This window comes from Enhydra lutris, unplaced genomic scaffold (assembly GCF_002288905.1).
Source record: "Enhydra lutris kenyoni isolate GAN:26980312 unplaced genomic scaffold, ASM228890v2 scaffoldscaffold86, whole genome shotgun sequence".
Lineage (NCBI taxonomy): Eukaryota > Metazoa > Chordata > Mammalia > Carnivora > Mustelidae > Enhydra > Enhydra lutris.
The window spans coordinates 5,105,438-5,119,578 of NW_019154170.1; the positions used below are offsets into that span (position 1 = coordinate 5,105,438).

At 65.7% G+C, this 14,141-nt stretch overlaps 1 protein-coding gene across 2 annotated transcripts; it reads left to right on the top strand.

The window, feature by feature from the left end:
* Positions 1-2,940: 2,940 nt before the first annotated feature.
* On the top strand, positions 2,941-13,873 carry LOC111161755 (MAP kinase interacting serine/threonine kinase 2). Of its 2 annotated transcripts, XM_022525674.1 has the most exons (14): positions 2,941-3,045; positions 4,798-4,837; positions 6,247-6,334; positions 6,426-6,532; positions 6,618-6,715; positions 8,523-8,602; positions 8,822-8,895; positions 9,144-9,248; positions 9,352-9,407; positions 9,494-9,589; positions 9,973-10,167; positions 10,503-10,667; positions 11,417-11,460; positions 11,701-13,873. In XM_022525674.1, exons 1-14 carry the CDS (start codon positions 2,995-2,997, stop codon positions 11,936-11,938), a joined length of 1,437 nt encoding a protein of 478 aa, XP_022381382.1. In that variant the 5' UTR covers positions 2,941-2,994; the 3' UTR covers positions 11,939-13,873. The 2 variants fall into 2 exon arrangements, with proteins under 2 accessions (XP_022381382.1, XP_022381384.1); XM_022525676.1 differs by lacking the exon at positions 4,798-4,837 and having other exon boundaries at positions 6,431-6,532.
* Positions 13,874-14,141: the final 268 nt, after the last annotated feature.

The following is a 14,141-nucleotide window of genomic DNA, read 5'->3' on the forward strand; positions in this document are numbered from 1 at the left end:
GTCTCAGAACCCTCGGTGGGGTTGGAGGGGGAGGGTGGTCGGCCCTGACCTGCTCAGGGGATGTGTGTGTACTAACTGGGCACCCCGCTGTCAGCAATGGACACACACATGTGCGTGCTCCTCGAGCTGTGCAGAGAAGCCCGTGCCCGTGTGCACATCACACACGGCCCCACCGGTGCAGACAGGCCCTGTGCGCGCCACGATCCCCACCCGCGCCAGCTTTCACAGGAGGGTGTGCTCCCCTCGTGGTCCCCACCTGCTCACCCACAGGGTGAGCAGGGGTTACAGGACTCCGCTCACTGGGTGGGCAGAAGCAGGGGGTCCCTTGGGGGGTGTGAGCCTGCCCCCCCAAGCAGGAACACCGGGTGAGGTCCGGGGACATTTGTGGTTGTCATAACTGGGTGTGCTGGTGCATCAGGTCGGTGGGGGCCACAGTGCCCAGGACGGCCCCCACAGAGAATGACCGGCCCCTATGTCACTAGTCTGCGGAGGAAGCAGCTGTGCGGACTGTGTGCGGGTGAGGCAGCTTATCTGAACAGCGCCCAGAGCTGGGGACAAGCCTGCCCCCTCCCCCACCGGCCAGGCTCCAGGATCAGGACCCCAGGACCTGAGCTTGGCTGCCCTGGGAAGACGGGCCAAGGGCAGGCCTTCGTTCGTGTCTGTTCCCCGAGGTCCGTGTAAATGGCAACCCCCACAGGTCCGCACAGGAGGGTGAGCATGGCTAAACACCCACCTTGCGGTGTGGACCTCCTTCACTGCTGTGGATTGAATCGCGGTCCCCAGAACCCAACCCTTGGAACCTGTGAATGTGGCATCTGGACACGGGGCCTCGTTAGGTGGAATTCGTTAAGATGCGGTTGTATGGGAAGAGTGAGGGCAGAGTTCTCAAGCAAACAGCTGCCTGAAGGCGGGGGTGGGGACCCGGGCAAGGCCTCTGGGGGCCTAGGGACTGTGGCACTCTCGAGGACCGCCAGCCACCAGGGAAGCCGGGAGAAGCAGGAAGGATCCTCCCTGGGAACCTTCCAGGAGGGTGTGGCCCAGCCTAGACCTTGATTTCAGACTCCTGGTCTCCCGAATCTGAGAGCAGAAATTTCTGCTGTTTGAAGTCTCCTGGTGTGTGAGAAGTTAACACTCTTCAACCCCTGTACACGCAGACACAGACACACACCCCTCTGCACACACATGTGCACACACACTCAAACACACCCAGTCTTTTCAGCAGTATTCAGGAAGCACTTGCTGTATCCCAGGCCCTGTGCTGGGCTCTGGACGGCCCATGGACAGATCTGTGCTGTCATGGAGTTGAGCTTCTGAGGAAGGACAGTGGCCCTTCCGTACCCACCTGAGCCCGGCAGGGGACAGAGAGGGCCCTGGCCTGAGGGCAGGAGTGGGAGAGGACAGCTGGGAGAGGAGGGAGGGAGAATGAGGAGACTTCTCCCAGGCAAGCAGGTCTGACGGCCCCACCCCAGGCACCTGGAGCAGACCTGTATGTCTACACACACACACACACACACACACACACACACACACACTCAGGGGGCGGAGATGGGGCGGGGGTGGGGGGGGCTGGTGCTGGCTGAGGTCAGGTGTGGACTTGGCGGGGGCACATAGACGCTGCCCCACTAGAAGGGGACCATTCAGCTTCACGTCAGTGGGGCCTGGTTGGGGGACAACTAGGTATGGGAGGCAGAAAGCCTCTAGTAGGACAAGCAGCGTGGAGGACAGGGAGGTTGGTCCAGCCCACAAACGCGCACTTCCGTGTGCCCAGGGTACGGGGAGTCTGAGAGCTCTACAACACAGTGCTTTGGGGACAGGGAGCTGGCCTAGCTCAGGAAGGACTGATTCTACCCAAGTCTGGGTCAGGGCGGGGGTTGGGGGGCAACAAAAAAACCCCCTGTCCTGGCTGCCCCCACCCTTTGGGCTCTTTCTTGGTTCTGGGCCCCTGCTCTCTCTGAAACGTTCCTTTGCAGGACTGAAGGAAGGTCTTTCATAGATCTCAGTCCCCATCCCAGTGGTTCTCTTTCTCTGCCAACTACAGGGCAACCCCCTGGGGGGCTCCCTGGAGGAGGCAGCTGGGGCTCAAAGCCTTTTGGGGTGCACCAGCAGGATAGCCAGATCCAGGATCAGGGAGAGGCACCAGGGGGTCATGGCAGCTTGTAGGATCAATCAAGACAGAGCCACAGCACGTTCTGGGATTGGAAAGCTGCAAGAGAGAGCCATGTATGTTCTAGGAAAGGGAAGTCGCCCAAAGGAGTCAGTGTATCCCAGGCCCTGGCCGGCTTCCTGGGGGTATTGCCACAGCGCAGAGCGCGGCTCCAGCTCGGCGCCAGGGACCCACGGGCCTCCCAGGGCCGCAGGCAGCCCCTCCACTACCCACACCCCTGCCGGCAACGGTCAGCAACCCTCCGGATCCTTCCCCGCAAGCCCCGCGCACCTCACCGCGCAGGCGCGCGGACACCCCTCACTGCCCGAGTGCGCAGCCGCACTTGGCCCAAAGGCCCTCCAGCCCCGCCCCCGCTGAGCGCGTGTGGGAGGAGCGGGCGGGGGCGGGGCATGCGTGTGGGGCGGGGCGAAGCCTGGCCTATAAAGGCGGCGGCGGGGCGGCGCGCCCGGCTCCTCTCGGCGGCGGCGGCGGCAGCGGCCCAGGCGGAGGAGTCCGCGGTGGTGGCGGCGGTGGCGGCGCTGTTCCCCGCGCGGTCCGCGCAGCGGGCTCCGGGCTGCGTGTCTCGGGCGGCGGCGGCGGCAGTCCGACCCCGGCCCGAGCCCGACCCCGGTGAGTGCGGCCCAGCGACCCTGGCCCGGCCCCGACAGGGTCTCGGGGATCGGGCCCCGCGGAGCGTCGGCGGCCCGGGCTCCCGGCGCTCTGGCCGCAGCCACTCACGCTCTCCTTTGTCTGCTCCCGCCTGCAGGGTCCCTTCCCCGGCCGCCCCCCGCCCACGGGCCGCCCCCCCGGGCCCGCCGTCCCCTCCCCCGCTGGCGGGGCCCGGACAGAAGATGGTGCAGAAGAAAACAACCGAACTTCAGGGCTTCCACCGTTCGTTCAAGGTGAGGGCCGGGTGGGCTTGGGGTCGCCTGGGGCTGGACCGGTCTAGTGGCCGGTGGGGGGCGCGTAGCCCCCACCCAGGATCCCCCCAACTCTGGGGCTCGTGCCTGCCCTTCTCCCTGCGTCTGGGGCTGCCCCAACCGCGTGTGCACTGGTGGTGGGGGACGGTCAGTGGGCCACAGGCCAGGCCCCAGCACCTTGGGGACTGTGGGATCTTTCCTCCAAGAAACCCAAGTGGGGCGGGGGCCCGCAGCCCCTAGGGGCACCTGGCTGTTTGTCCCCTGCATACCCCAGCCAGGGAGCCTAGCAGGCCACAGTCCAGCTGTCTGGGTCCTCAGCCTGTGGGTCTGTGGGGTCTTTCCTCCAGGGATCTGAGGTAGGGCTTCAGGTCCCCAAAAGCCCTCCTAGGTGGTCTACCGAACGGGGGAGTGGATTGGCTGCTCCCCCAGCCCTGCACCTCCCAGACACTCCAGGCCCAAGTGCTATTTTCTGTGGGAACGGGAAGTTTCTGCGGTGGCCCCTGCAGCCGAGTCCTGGTCTCAGATGAGCAAGTTGGCGCGGGGTGGGGGGGCGGGCAGGTGCTGGGCTGGGGCCCCGCAGGGCTGGCTCAGGGGACGCAGTGATGTCAACGGCCGCCCCACCCCGCCAGCCGCGTTATGTAATGGCTTCCCTGGGCCTCCTTGGGCAGGGACCTGTTGCCCTGTAAAGAAGGCAGGACCTGGGTGTGTGTGCAGGCGTGCGCACGCGTGTGTATGTGTGTGTGTGTGTGTGTGTGTACACAGGCGCACGGCGCACAGGGGTGGGAGGAGCAAGCTGAGACTGTTTGGGTTAGAATTCCCAGGCCTGTCCAGCCAGCATCTCAGGCCAGCGTGCCCCACCCCTGCCCACACGCCTGTCATCTGTACGCTTCCCCCCCACACCCCAGGGCAGCAACAGCCTTGGCACATCCAGGTGTCCGGGGCTGGGCTGAAGGGGGGGGGGTGGACCTGATATGTCACTGGCAGTGGTCTGTCCCCTCCTGGTGCTGGCCAGTAGCTGAGACAGGGTCAATGTGAGGGGCCAGCACCGCGGCCAAAGCAAACTCGAACTTTCTGGATGGTTCCAGCTGCCTCCTGCCAAGGCCTGCTGACTGGAGGCCTGAGGCCCGCCCTAGGCCCAGCCCGCCCACACTGCTTGGGACCAGAGGCTTTGCCCAGGTGGGACGACAGGAGTGCTGAGGGGGTGGGAGGAGCACTGGACAGGGAGCCTCAGCTCTGAGATGGCCCTCCCGGCTACTCTAGGACTGTCGTCCCAGCATACTAAGGTTGCGCTATTGGGCTGGGGCCAGCTCCCTCCCCACCACTGTCCAGCAGCAGCTCAGCAGGGACAGGCTTCTGCCAGCCATCTCCCAACACACTTTCCCCATCGTAAGCTGGGAAATCAGAGGCCCGGAAAGAGCAGGGGTTTGCCCTGGGTCCCCCCAGCACATAGTGACGAGGACATGGGAGCTGGCTCTCCCCTGGGGGTGGCCTGGTCACTTTTGCTGTCTCCATGTAAGAGGCTGGGACAGGCATGTGAGGGCGGCGAGGGGACCCAGTAGGCACCTAGGCTCCTTGCGCCCTCCCTCCCATCTCCCCTACAGATGTTTGTCGGGCCTGGGGCTGAGGTCACTAGCCCAAGGTGAGGTGGCTGGTGGGTGACGGTGTTGGCTGCTGAGTGTGGGCCTCTTGTCTTATCACCCCTTCATGTGGTTACCCTGGAGCCCCTCCTTCCAGGTGCGAGGAGTAACCTGGCGCCTGGGGAGGAGTCTCATCGGTGAGCTGATTGCTGGCGCTCCAGCCTGCTGTCCGCCTGCCTCCCCACAGGGGCTGGAGCCCTCAGTGGGCCGGGCTGGCCGGGCCAGTGGACGAGCCCTGAGCAGGCTTGCAGGAGGTCTCCCTTCTCCCCGCTCCCCTGCCTAGCCTCCTAGCAACTATCTGCAGGGCGGGTGGGGAGGCTGGGAGGGCCCCTGCGTGTTTTGCAGCCGCTCCCTCTGACCTCCGCCTGCCCCCCTCTGCTGCCGGCCTGGCTTCCGGGCATCCTGTCTGTAGGAATCTGGCCCAGCTCCGGGCCCCTCTGGTTCTCTCTAGGGCTTTCCTGGAGTTTCTTCTCTAGATGACCCACCAGCCAGATAATGGCCCCACTTGTCGTGAGGCCCAGGGAGGGCCAGTGACTGGGCCTGGGTCACCCAGCATCAGCAGCACCACCATGCAACAGAGGCCCCCCGACGCCCTCGCGAGGCCCTGGCCACTAGACTGCTGGGGAGCGGGGAGCTGAAATAGAGGCGGCTCCTGAGGGAACCTGGCTGTGCCTCAGCCTCCAAGGCCGCTCACCTCATGCCAGGGCTGTCCATCCTCACCCTGGACCATGTTCTCTGCAGAGAGTGGTTCCAGCAGTCCTGCGGGGCATACGGGATGGTTCCTCCAACCCCCAGGCGCCTTCCTTCCCCAGTCGTGGGAACTGGTGGGCAGCCTCGAGTGGGCCTCTCTGTCACGGGGCCGCTCTCGTGGCTGGGCGCGGGAGCCTGTGGGGGGCTCTGTACGGGGGTGAAACGGGACAGTGCCGGCTGTGGCCTGGGTGGGGCCAGGCTGAGAGTGGCCTGGGTTTACACTCTCTCCCGAGGCCTTGGAGGCCCATTTTGTGAGCCTGCAGAGTCTGGGGGAGTGACACTGTGGGACCGGTGACAGTAGGACCACAGAGGGAGCAGTATGTGGCCAGGAGGGCAGTGGCTGCCCATTCAACAGAGGGGAAACTGAGACGGGAAAGACCAGGGCCTTGCATGGGAGGCCGTGGGAAAGCAGGCAGGGCCGCCCCTGCTGGGAAGCCCGCCTAGAAGCCGGTGACTCAGCCCCTCCCACTGACGGCCTTGCTGCCTTTGATCCCTGGCAGCACAGGGGGTCAGCCAGGCTACGGAGCTTGTCCCCATTCTGCAGCAGTGAACAACCAAGGTGTGAGGCGTGGCCTGGGCACCACGGTGACTCACGCCCAGCCCTCTGCCCGCTCACAGGCCCTCCCCACACCGCATCCCCTTCCTGGACGCCCCAAGGGCCCTGGGCTAGGTGGTGGGGGGAGTGGTGACCATTTCCTCACAGTCCGGCAAAGTCAGGCTTTGTTCCCCTTGACTTGACACAGGGTGGGCCGCTCTGGGCGTGGCCTGAGCGCTCTCGCCTCTCCTCCTCCTACAGGGGCAGAATCCTTTCGAGCTGGCCTTCTCCTTAGACCAGACCCATCACGGGGAGCCCGATTTCAGCCTGGAGCGCCCTGCCCGCCCTGGTGAGGCCCCGAGAGGGAGGGGGGCTTCCCTGGGAGCCGCGGGGGGCCACTGCCTGCTGGGCAGGGTGGGCCTCACCTCTGGGTCTCCCAGTACAGATATGCCCGCGAGCCAGCCCATCGACATCCCGGACGCCAAGAAGAGGGGCAAGAAGAAGAAGCGGTGCCGGGCCACCGACAGCTTCTCCGGCAGGTTCGAGGGTGAGTGGGCGCCAGCGGGGGCGGGGCAGGGAGCGAGATGGGGGCCGGCCTGGGGCAGCTCTCACGACCCCCTCCTGCTCCATAGACGTCTACCAGCTACAGGAGGACGTGCTCGGGGAGGGCGCCCACGCCCGAGTGCAGACCTGTGTCAATCTCATCACTAACCAGGAGTACGCGGTCAAGGTGAGCACCAGCGCCGGGGCGGTTCCCCTTACCTCCGCCCGCAGCGCCTGGGATCTGGCACTGGCGGAGGGTGGCAGGAGGAGGGGAGCTGGCATTCGAGCCCCTGGGCCAGCAGCTGGGGAAAACTAGTGTCTAAAAATGGCCTTAGGGCCAGTGAGTCAGGCCACCCCTGGGAATCTAGGTCAGACTGGCCTGAGCCCCCAAGGCTGGGCAGGAAGTGATCACGAGGGCCAGTTCCCTACCAGGCGGCCGGGGGCTTCAGTCAGAGCTGGTTCTTGTCTGCTGGGTCCCCTTGTGCCATTCCTCAGGAGTGACAAGTAGCTCTCCACGCTGGTCACAAGGATGAAAAGGCCACGCTTTACTTGGGGCCCGAGGAGGCTTGGCATATGGGGAATCCAGGGCAGGCCCAGAAGGACCTCTTGGGTGTTCCCGTGTGGCCCCTGACCCACGGTGTGGCCAAGTGGTCTGGAAAACTTGTGTTCCTTGACCAGGTAGTGTGACCCTGTGTTCTGAGAAACCTTCCTGTGATCCGTGGTGACCCTGCCTCTGGGTGGGGTGGGGTCCGAGGAGGCTGGGGGACCAGGTGCCCCGGGCACTGATGGTTCGCATCCAGCACTTTCTGCCCTGGGGGCTTTCCTGCTCGGGACCCTCCCAGCAGCCTGGCTTCCTATTACTGTTGGGCACTGCGCTTTCTCACACTGTTGTGTGACCTCCCGTAAACGTGGGGCCCACGTTTTTCCCCACAAAGGCGGGGTCCTAGCCAGACTGCCCAGAGCTCCTCCAGAGGAGGTGGCCGCTGGCGTTGTGTCAGGAGGCCCTGGAATCTGGTGGCTCTGCCTCTCGGCACAGGTGCTTGTCACTAGACAGGTGGCACGGCGTGGGCTGGGCCCTGGCAGCAAGTGGCCCTCACGCCTGCCTCCTGCAGGAATGAACTGGGGGGACACACCATGTTCCCCCCCAGGCTGGTCTGCCAGATGGGGAATTCTGGACCGGGTGGTGACCTCACCTGCCTCACTGGCCCAGGGAGAGGGGGCCAAAGATCCAGCCTGGGGAGAGGTCCCCAGTGGGTGCCAGGGCTGCCCGGAAAGAGCCAGCAGACATCTTCTTTCCTCACTTCTGGGAGCGAAGATGGCTGGGGCACCCTCCGGTCCTCAGAGCTCCTGGTTGCCTGAGGGGATTGGCTTCTTGAGGCTGAGTCCCAGGGGACTATGCCTGCTTGTTGGCAGGAGGGCCCATCTGGGCGGCCTGAGGGACCCCAGGCAGCTGCCCAGACAGTCGTGAAACCGGAGGTGAGACTTGGCACTGAGGCAGGCAGGGACAGCATGGCCGGTGGCCAGGCACCCCAAGGCCCCTCCAGTCCCCTGGGTGGGTTGGGAGCCCACCCAGTGGCCACCAGTGTCCTGGTCAGGGAGGGGAGGCTGCCGAGTCCCAGGGACCCTGACACCCTGAAGGGGCATTCTGTAGGAGTCCCAGACCCCAAACATGCCCGCGAGGCCTGCGGGGTCAGGAGTGGAGAAGGCGCAGCTCTTCCTTTTCTCTCTCTGGCTTGCTTGTGCGCCCGCTTCTGCCCCGGTGCCACATGGGAAACATGTTGCCCCTCCCTCCCCCCAAGCTGGTGGTGACGCCATAGTTCTGACTACGGGCGAATTCTGGGTCCCAGAAGAACAACTCAGCTTCTTAGAACTTAAGATTTAAGAGCTAACGGGGTCCTAGGCATGGCACAGGGTGAATTTCGGGTAGGGGCCCTGTGGGCCTTGGAAGGTCTGGCTGACGCAGCTGCTCTGGCTCCTGCCCCACCCCCTTCCAGATCATCGAGAAGCAGCCGGGCCACATTCGGAGTCGGGTTTTCCGGGAGGTGGAGACACTGTACCAGTGCCAGGGACACAGGTAATGTGACCCACCTCGCCACACACTGGGCTCAGATCCAGCTCTCCGTGGATGAATGGGCCTGAATAGCTCGTCGTCCCCAGCAAGCATTACAGGAGTGTCCAGTGTGTCCCTACGGGCAGGGTCTCCTGTGGGCAGGAAGGGGTGGGGAAGGGTCGGTGCACAGGGGCATCAGGAAGCCTTTCTTCTCTCCTGCCTCTCCAACTCCCTGTGCCCCAGGAACGTTCTAGAGCTGATAGAGTTCTTTGAGGAGGAGGATCGCTTCTACCTGGTGTTTGAGAAGATGCGGGGCGGTACGTGGGTCCTGGGAGACCCTTCCCGCTGGGTTGTAATGGGCTGTGGGTGAGCCACCCGGCAGGACTTCTCAGAGCTGCCCCTCCTGTGCATGGCTTGTGGGGTCTGAACTTGCTGTCCAGGCTTTGGGCCCCAGGAGGCCAGAGTCAGAGTGTCCCTGTGGGGGGGAAGTGGGAGCTGCTGGGCAGTGGCCTGGAGGCGCCCAGGTGACCGTGTGCGCTCTTCCTCCACTGCGGCCTGGCCCCAGGCTCCATCCTGAGCCACATCCACAAGCGGCGGCACTTCAACGAGCTGGAGGCCAGCGTGGTGGTGCAGGACGTGGCCAGTGCCCTGGACTTCCTGCACAACAAAGGTGTGTGGGGTGGTCCCCAGGGGCGGCCCGCCTGGCGCCCGCTCTACCTGCGCCGGGACTCCCGGAAAATGCTCCCGCGGACTCGCCCTGGTTCTCTCTGCAGGCATCGCCCACAGGGACCTAAAGCCAGAAAACATCCTGTGCGAGCACCCCAACCAGGTGAGGGCGCTGGGGAGCGGGCCCCTGCGGCCGGGGCGGGGGTGGGCCGGGACCCCCGCCTCAGGGCCTCTGTCCACCCTTCGCAGGTCTCCCCCGTCAAGATCTGCGACTTCGACCTGGGCAGCGGCATCAAACTCAACGGGGACTGCTCCCCCATCTCCACTCCGGAGCTGCTCACCCCGGTGAGCCGCGGGCGCGCCCAGACCCGCTCCGGGGCTGCGGTTGCGTAACCTCGAGGTGCTGCCGGCCCAGCGCCGCTGAGCTGGGGCTTTTTGCCTAGCAACAGCCGCTGATTGGCCCCGCGGAAGGGGGCGGGGCGGGGCTGGCTCCCGGCCGCTGATTGGGTGGTGGGGCGGGGCGAGCACCTGCCACCTGTTGATTGGGTGGAGGGGCGGGGCGGGCGTCCTGGCCCGCCTCTGATTGGCCAGGCCGGGGGCGGGCAAGGCGTTGGGCGCCGCGGCCCCGGTGACCCTGCGGCGGGGCCCTCACGTGACGCCGGAAAGTCCCGGGCCTGCGCCGCCGCCCATCCCCCTCGCGGGCTCCTGACGCCCGGTCCCGCCTGCAGTGCGGCTCGGCGGAGTACATGGCCCCCGAGGTGGTGGAGGCCTTCAGTGAGGAAGCCAGCATCTACGACAAGCGCTGCGACCTCTGGAGCCTGGGGGTCATCCTCTACATCCTGCTCAGCGGCTACCCGCCCTTTGTGGGCCACTGCGGCAGCGACTGCGGCTGGGACCGCGGCGAGGCCTGCCCGGCCTGCCAGGTGCGCGGGGGCCCTGCAACCGCCCCCTGCGCCTCGCGGGGGACCCCGCACCTGCCCTGTGCGCCCCCTGCGCCCCGCGGGGACCCCACACCTGCCCCGTGCACCCTGTGCGCCCCCTGCACCCCGCGGGGACCCCGCAGCCGCCCCGTGCGCCCTGTGCGCCCCATTCACCCCATGGGGGCCCCACACCCGCCGCACCCCGCGGTGTGTCCAGATCGTGGGTTAGGCCGTTTGGTGTCCGGGAGCCCCGCCAGAGCTCACCACTAAGCCGGCGGCGAGCCCAACTCTGGGTTCCGGCGGCCAACCCTTTGCTCCCTTGCTCCCCTGCCCCGCAGAACATGCTGTTTGAGAGCATCCAGGAGGGCAAGTATGAGTTTCCCGAGAAGGACTGGGCTCACATCTCCTTTGCTGCCAAAGACCTCATCTCAAAGCTGCTTGTCCGCGATGCCAAGCAGAGGCTGAGCGCCGCCCAGGTTCTGCAGCACCCTTGGGTGCAGGGGGTGAGTGAGCCCCACGAGGGCCTCCTGGTCCACACGGCCTCTGGGGGCCTGGGGAGTGACTTGGGGTGGGTGTCTGGGAGCCTTGGGGAGCCGCAGTGGCTCCCGCCCACCACGTGGGTCTGGGGCTCTGTCCAGCGGCGGGGCTTGGGCACAGCAGGGAGATGGAGCAGTTGCCACCAGCCAGGGCTTGGGATTGCCGGTGCCACTCGGTGAAATGCTGGGCCTCATGCCCCAGAAGCACCGGGGCCCTTTCTGGCCTGGCCCACCTGCCCGGAGCAGCAAGCCAAGGTCGTTCAGGGGTCGGGCAGGCCACAGGCCTCTGGCAGAGCCTGCCAGCCCCCAGCCCAGCTCCCTGTCCCCACGCAGCTGGGGAGAGCCTGCTGGTTTTCCGGCCCGTGGTCAGCGAGCCTGGCTGCCGGTCCAGGGCAAGGAGGGCACAAGGGCAAGGGTCTTAACCAGAAATAGAAGTTGCACTGGGACTCCGGGAGCCAAGCTTGGGGCTCTCATCTCAAGACAAGCCGCTGGAGGGGCACCCGTGCCCTTCTGGGACATCAGGAGACCCGGGAGTGGACACGGGAGGGGGCGGGGAGCAGGTCCCGTGGGCCACTGCTGGACTCCCGCCCCCTCCCGCTCGCCTTGGCCTGGCTCAGTTCCCGAAGATGCGCCCCTTGACCCCTGGCCCCAGCCAGCTGGGCGCAGGGGTGCCGCTGGGCGCTGCTCCTGAGTCCCGGTCGTCCTGTCCTCAACAGTGTGCTCCGGAGAACACTCTGCCCACACCCATGGTCCTGCAGAGGTGAGGCTGCGGGGGGCCCCGAGTGGGGGCACTGAGTGGGGGGTGGTTAAGGTTGGGCGTTCAAGAAAGACAGGAAGTTCTCTGTAAGTGGGTGGGCTGGGGAGCCATCCGAGTGCCGCTGGTGACGGTGACGGATGGAGCCTCGGTGGGAGGCTGCAGCCCCACCCCCAGGATACTGCCCAGGGGATCAGGGCCTGCCTGGCAGCCCCCCGCCGACCTCCGTGACCGCCCCCTCCCCAGGAACAGCTGTGCCAAAGAGCTCACGTCGTTTGCGGCCGAGGCTATCGCGGTGAACCGGCAGCTGGCCCAGCGAGAGGAGGACGCGGCGGCGGAGGAGGGGCAGGGCCCGCCGGTGCTCATCCGCGCGGTCTCCCGCTGCCTGCGGCTGTCCCCGCCCGCACAGAGCAAGCTGGCCCAGCGGCGGCAGCGCGCCAGCCTGTCCGCGGCCCCCGTGGTCCTGGTGGGCGACCACGCGTGACCCCTCTCCCCTGTACATAGGTCACTCCCGCCCCCCCCCCCACTGCCCTATCAAATCTGAAGAGGTTTTTTTAAGCTGTTTCCAGCCGGTGACCGCCAGGCTGCCCTCCCCTGGCTGGGCTCCGAGGCGCTGAGCTCAGTCGGGGGGTCTTTTTATATGAGGTTTTTGCTGTTGGGTTTTTTTCTCCTTTTTTCTGCCCCACCCCCATCTCTCCATCCCTTTAAAGGTGTTAAAAGCAAAGCAGGGCCTGGGAGAGGAGAGGGGAGGCTGCGTGTGGCTGGGCTTGCTGGTCCCTGCTGCCCCGGCCCCGAGGCTCGCCCGTACTGTGAAAGGTCCCTGCCCGCCCGCCCCGCCGCGACTCAGGAGAGGAGGGCGATGATCGTCGTCTTCCAGAGCTGGGGGCCCAGGAATGCGCCCCTCCCCAGCCCACACAGTATTTCAGGGACGGGCCCGCCCCACACCTCCCCCCAGTGACCCAGCAGCTCTTTCCCCCTCACCCCAGAGACACCCTGGTGGCTGGGTGGGGCGGGGTTTCTCAGGTCTCCCTTGTAGCGGGAGGGGGCCTGGGTACGGGCAGGTGGGCTCCACGGCTGCCCGCTGTGCACCCCCCCCCCGCCTCGGACTGACAATCGGGGCTCTCTCAAACCTGGACCTTAAGCTGCAGCTGACCTCGGGTGGGGGGTGCACCCGCTGCCCCCCCAGGATGGCGGTGCCGGAGGAAGTAGGAGGGGCTGGACAGGCGCCCGTCAGCCAACGTGGGGGTCCCAGAGACCCCCACCCTGGGCACCCGAGTGCCCCTTCTCAGGGCTCAGTCTGACCACGGCCACGTCCCGCCCCTTGTCGCCCTTGGGGTCTGGTGTGGAAGCTCTATCAGCCCCCTTCCTCCTCAGAGCCAGGGCCCACCCGGGGTCCTGCTGAAGCTGCCCCACCCCCAAGGGCAGCGTTTCGACCCACCCACCTTCAGGAAACCGGCCGCTGCTGCCACCGCCGCGGCGTCCTCCCAGGCACCAGGAATCACGGTGCCTGCCTCTGCCCACCTTGGCGGGCACTGGGCTCATACGTTGGCCTGCCAGGCCTGGGGAGACTGATGCCCCTCCTCGTCCTCGGGAAACACTATGCAATACAGGCCCCCCTTCTCTACGCACACGCGCTCCTGACCGCCAGGGAGGGCCCCCTGCGGTCCCCAGCCCGGGCAGCGTGGCCTGGCGTCTGGCCTGGTCTCCACAGCGGCCCAGGGCCTGGAAAACCCTCCGGCTTCTCGTTTGTCCTATTCTGTTAATTTTTCAAAGACAGTTGACTTCCTTCCCTGTTCTCGAATACTTGAATGTTGGGGGGCTTCATGGGTGGTGGGGCCCAGATGCCCTTTCTGTGGCAGTCTCCCGTGGCTGGTGGGGACTGCCGCCCCTCCGGCCCCCCCGCCCGCCCGGATCTGTGGACTGGCCTTTCCAAAGACCCCAGGGCGTGGGAGGCCGCCCCACCCCATTTCTTGCCCACCAGTGATCCTACATTTTGCAACTGGGGATTCTGCCTTTTTGTAGAAAACAAACAGGCCCCCGCCCGCCACAGGCGCCTTGGCCGTTTTACTCTAGAAAGCCGAGCCGTGAGGAGCTTTGTTCCTTCTTCCCAAAGGTGGGACAGCCACTTCTCTGCCCGCCACATGTCACACAGACCGTGGGAGTCGAGGGGCTGTCAGAACCGTTACTGTGAATGCGCCTGGCCCCCAGGCCGCCCCACACTGGGGGAGGGGAACGGCCACGTTCAATGTTAAGATGTGTAAAAAAGACAAAAAAAAGTTTTTTTAAAAGTGGGGGGACATCCAAGCACTTTAAGCGCCGCACCGGGTGAACTGGTAACAGCTCATCTTCCTGACACCAACTGTCAATGCCGGAATTTTGTATTGTTTTATAAGGATTTAATAAAAGTCGTAAAAACTTGTGTCCTCGTCCTGGTTTTCTGTTTTGTAACAAGTGGCCTCCAACCATTTCTTGTCCCTGGTGAGGCTGTGAGTCGGGGGTGGGGACAGGTGCAGCGGGGCTTGGCTGGTGGCTGGTGGGGGTGGCGGGCCCCCTGCTGGTAGGCTGGGCTGGTGGCTGGGAGGGTGGGGGGCCTGGGCCCCCTACAGGGGGGGTGCGCCCTGAGCGGTCTCCCAACGTGCTGGATGCCTCCTCCTCCGGCCCCCACGGAACCGAAGTGGAAGCTGCTG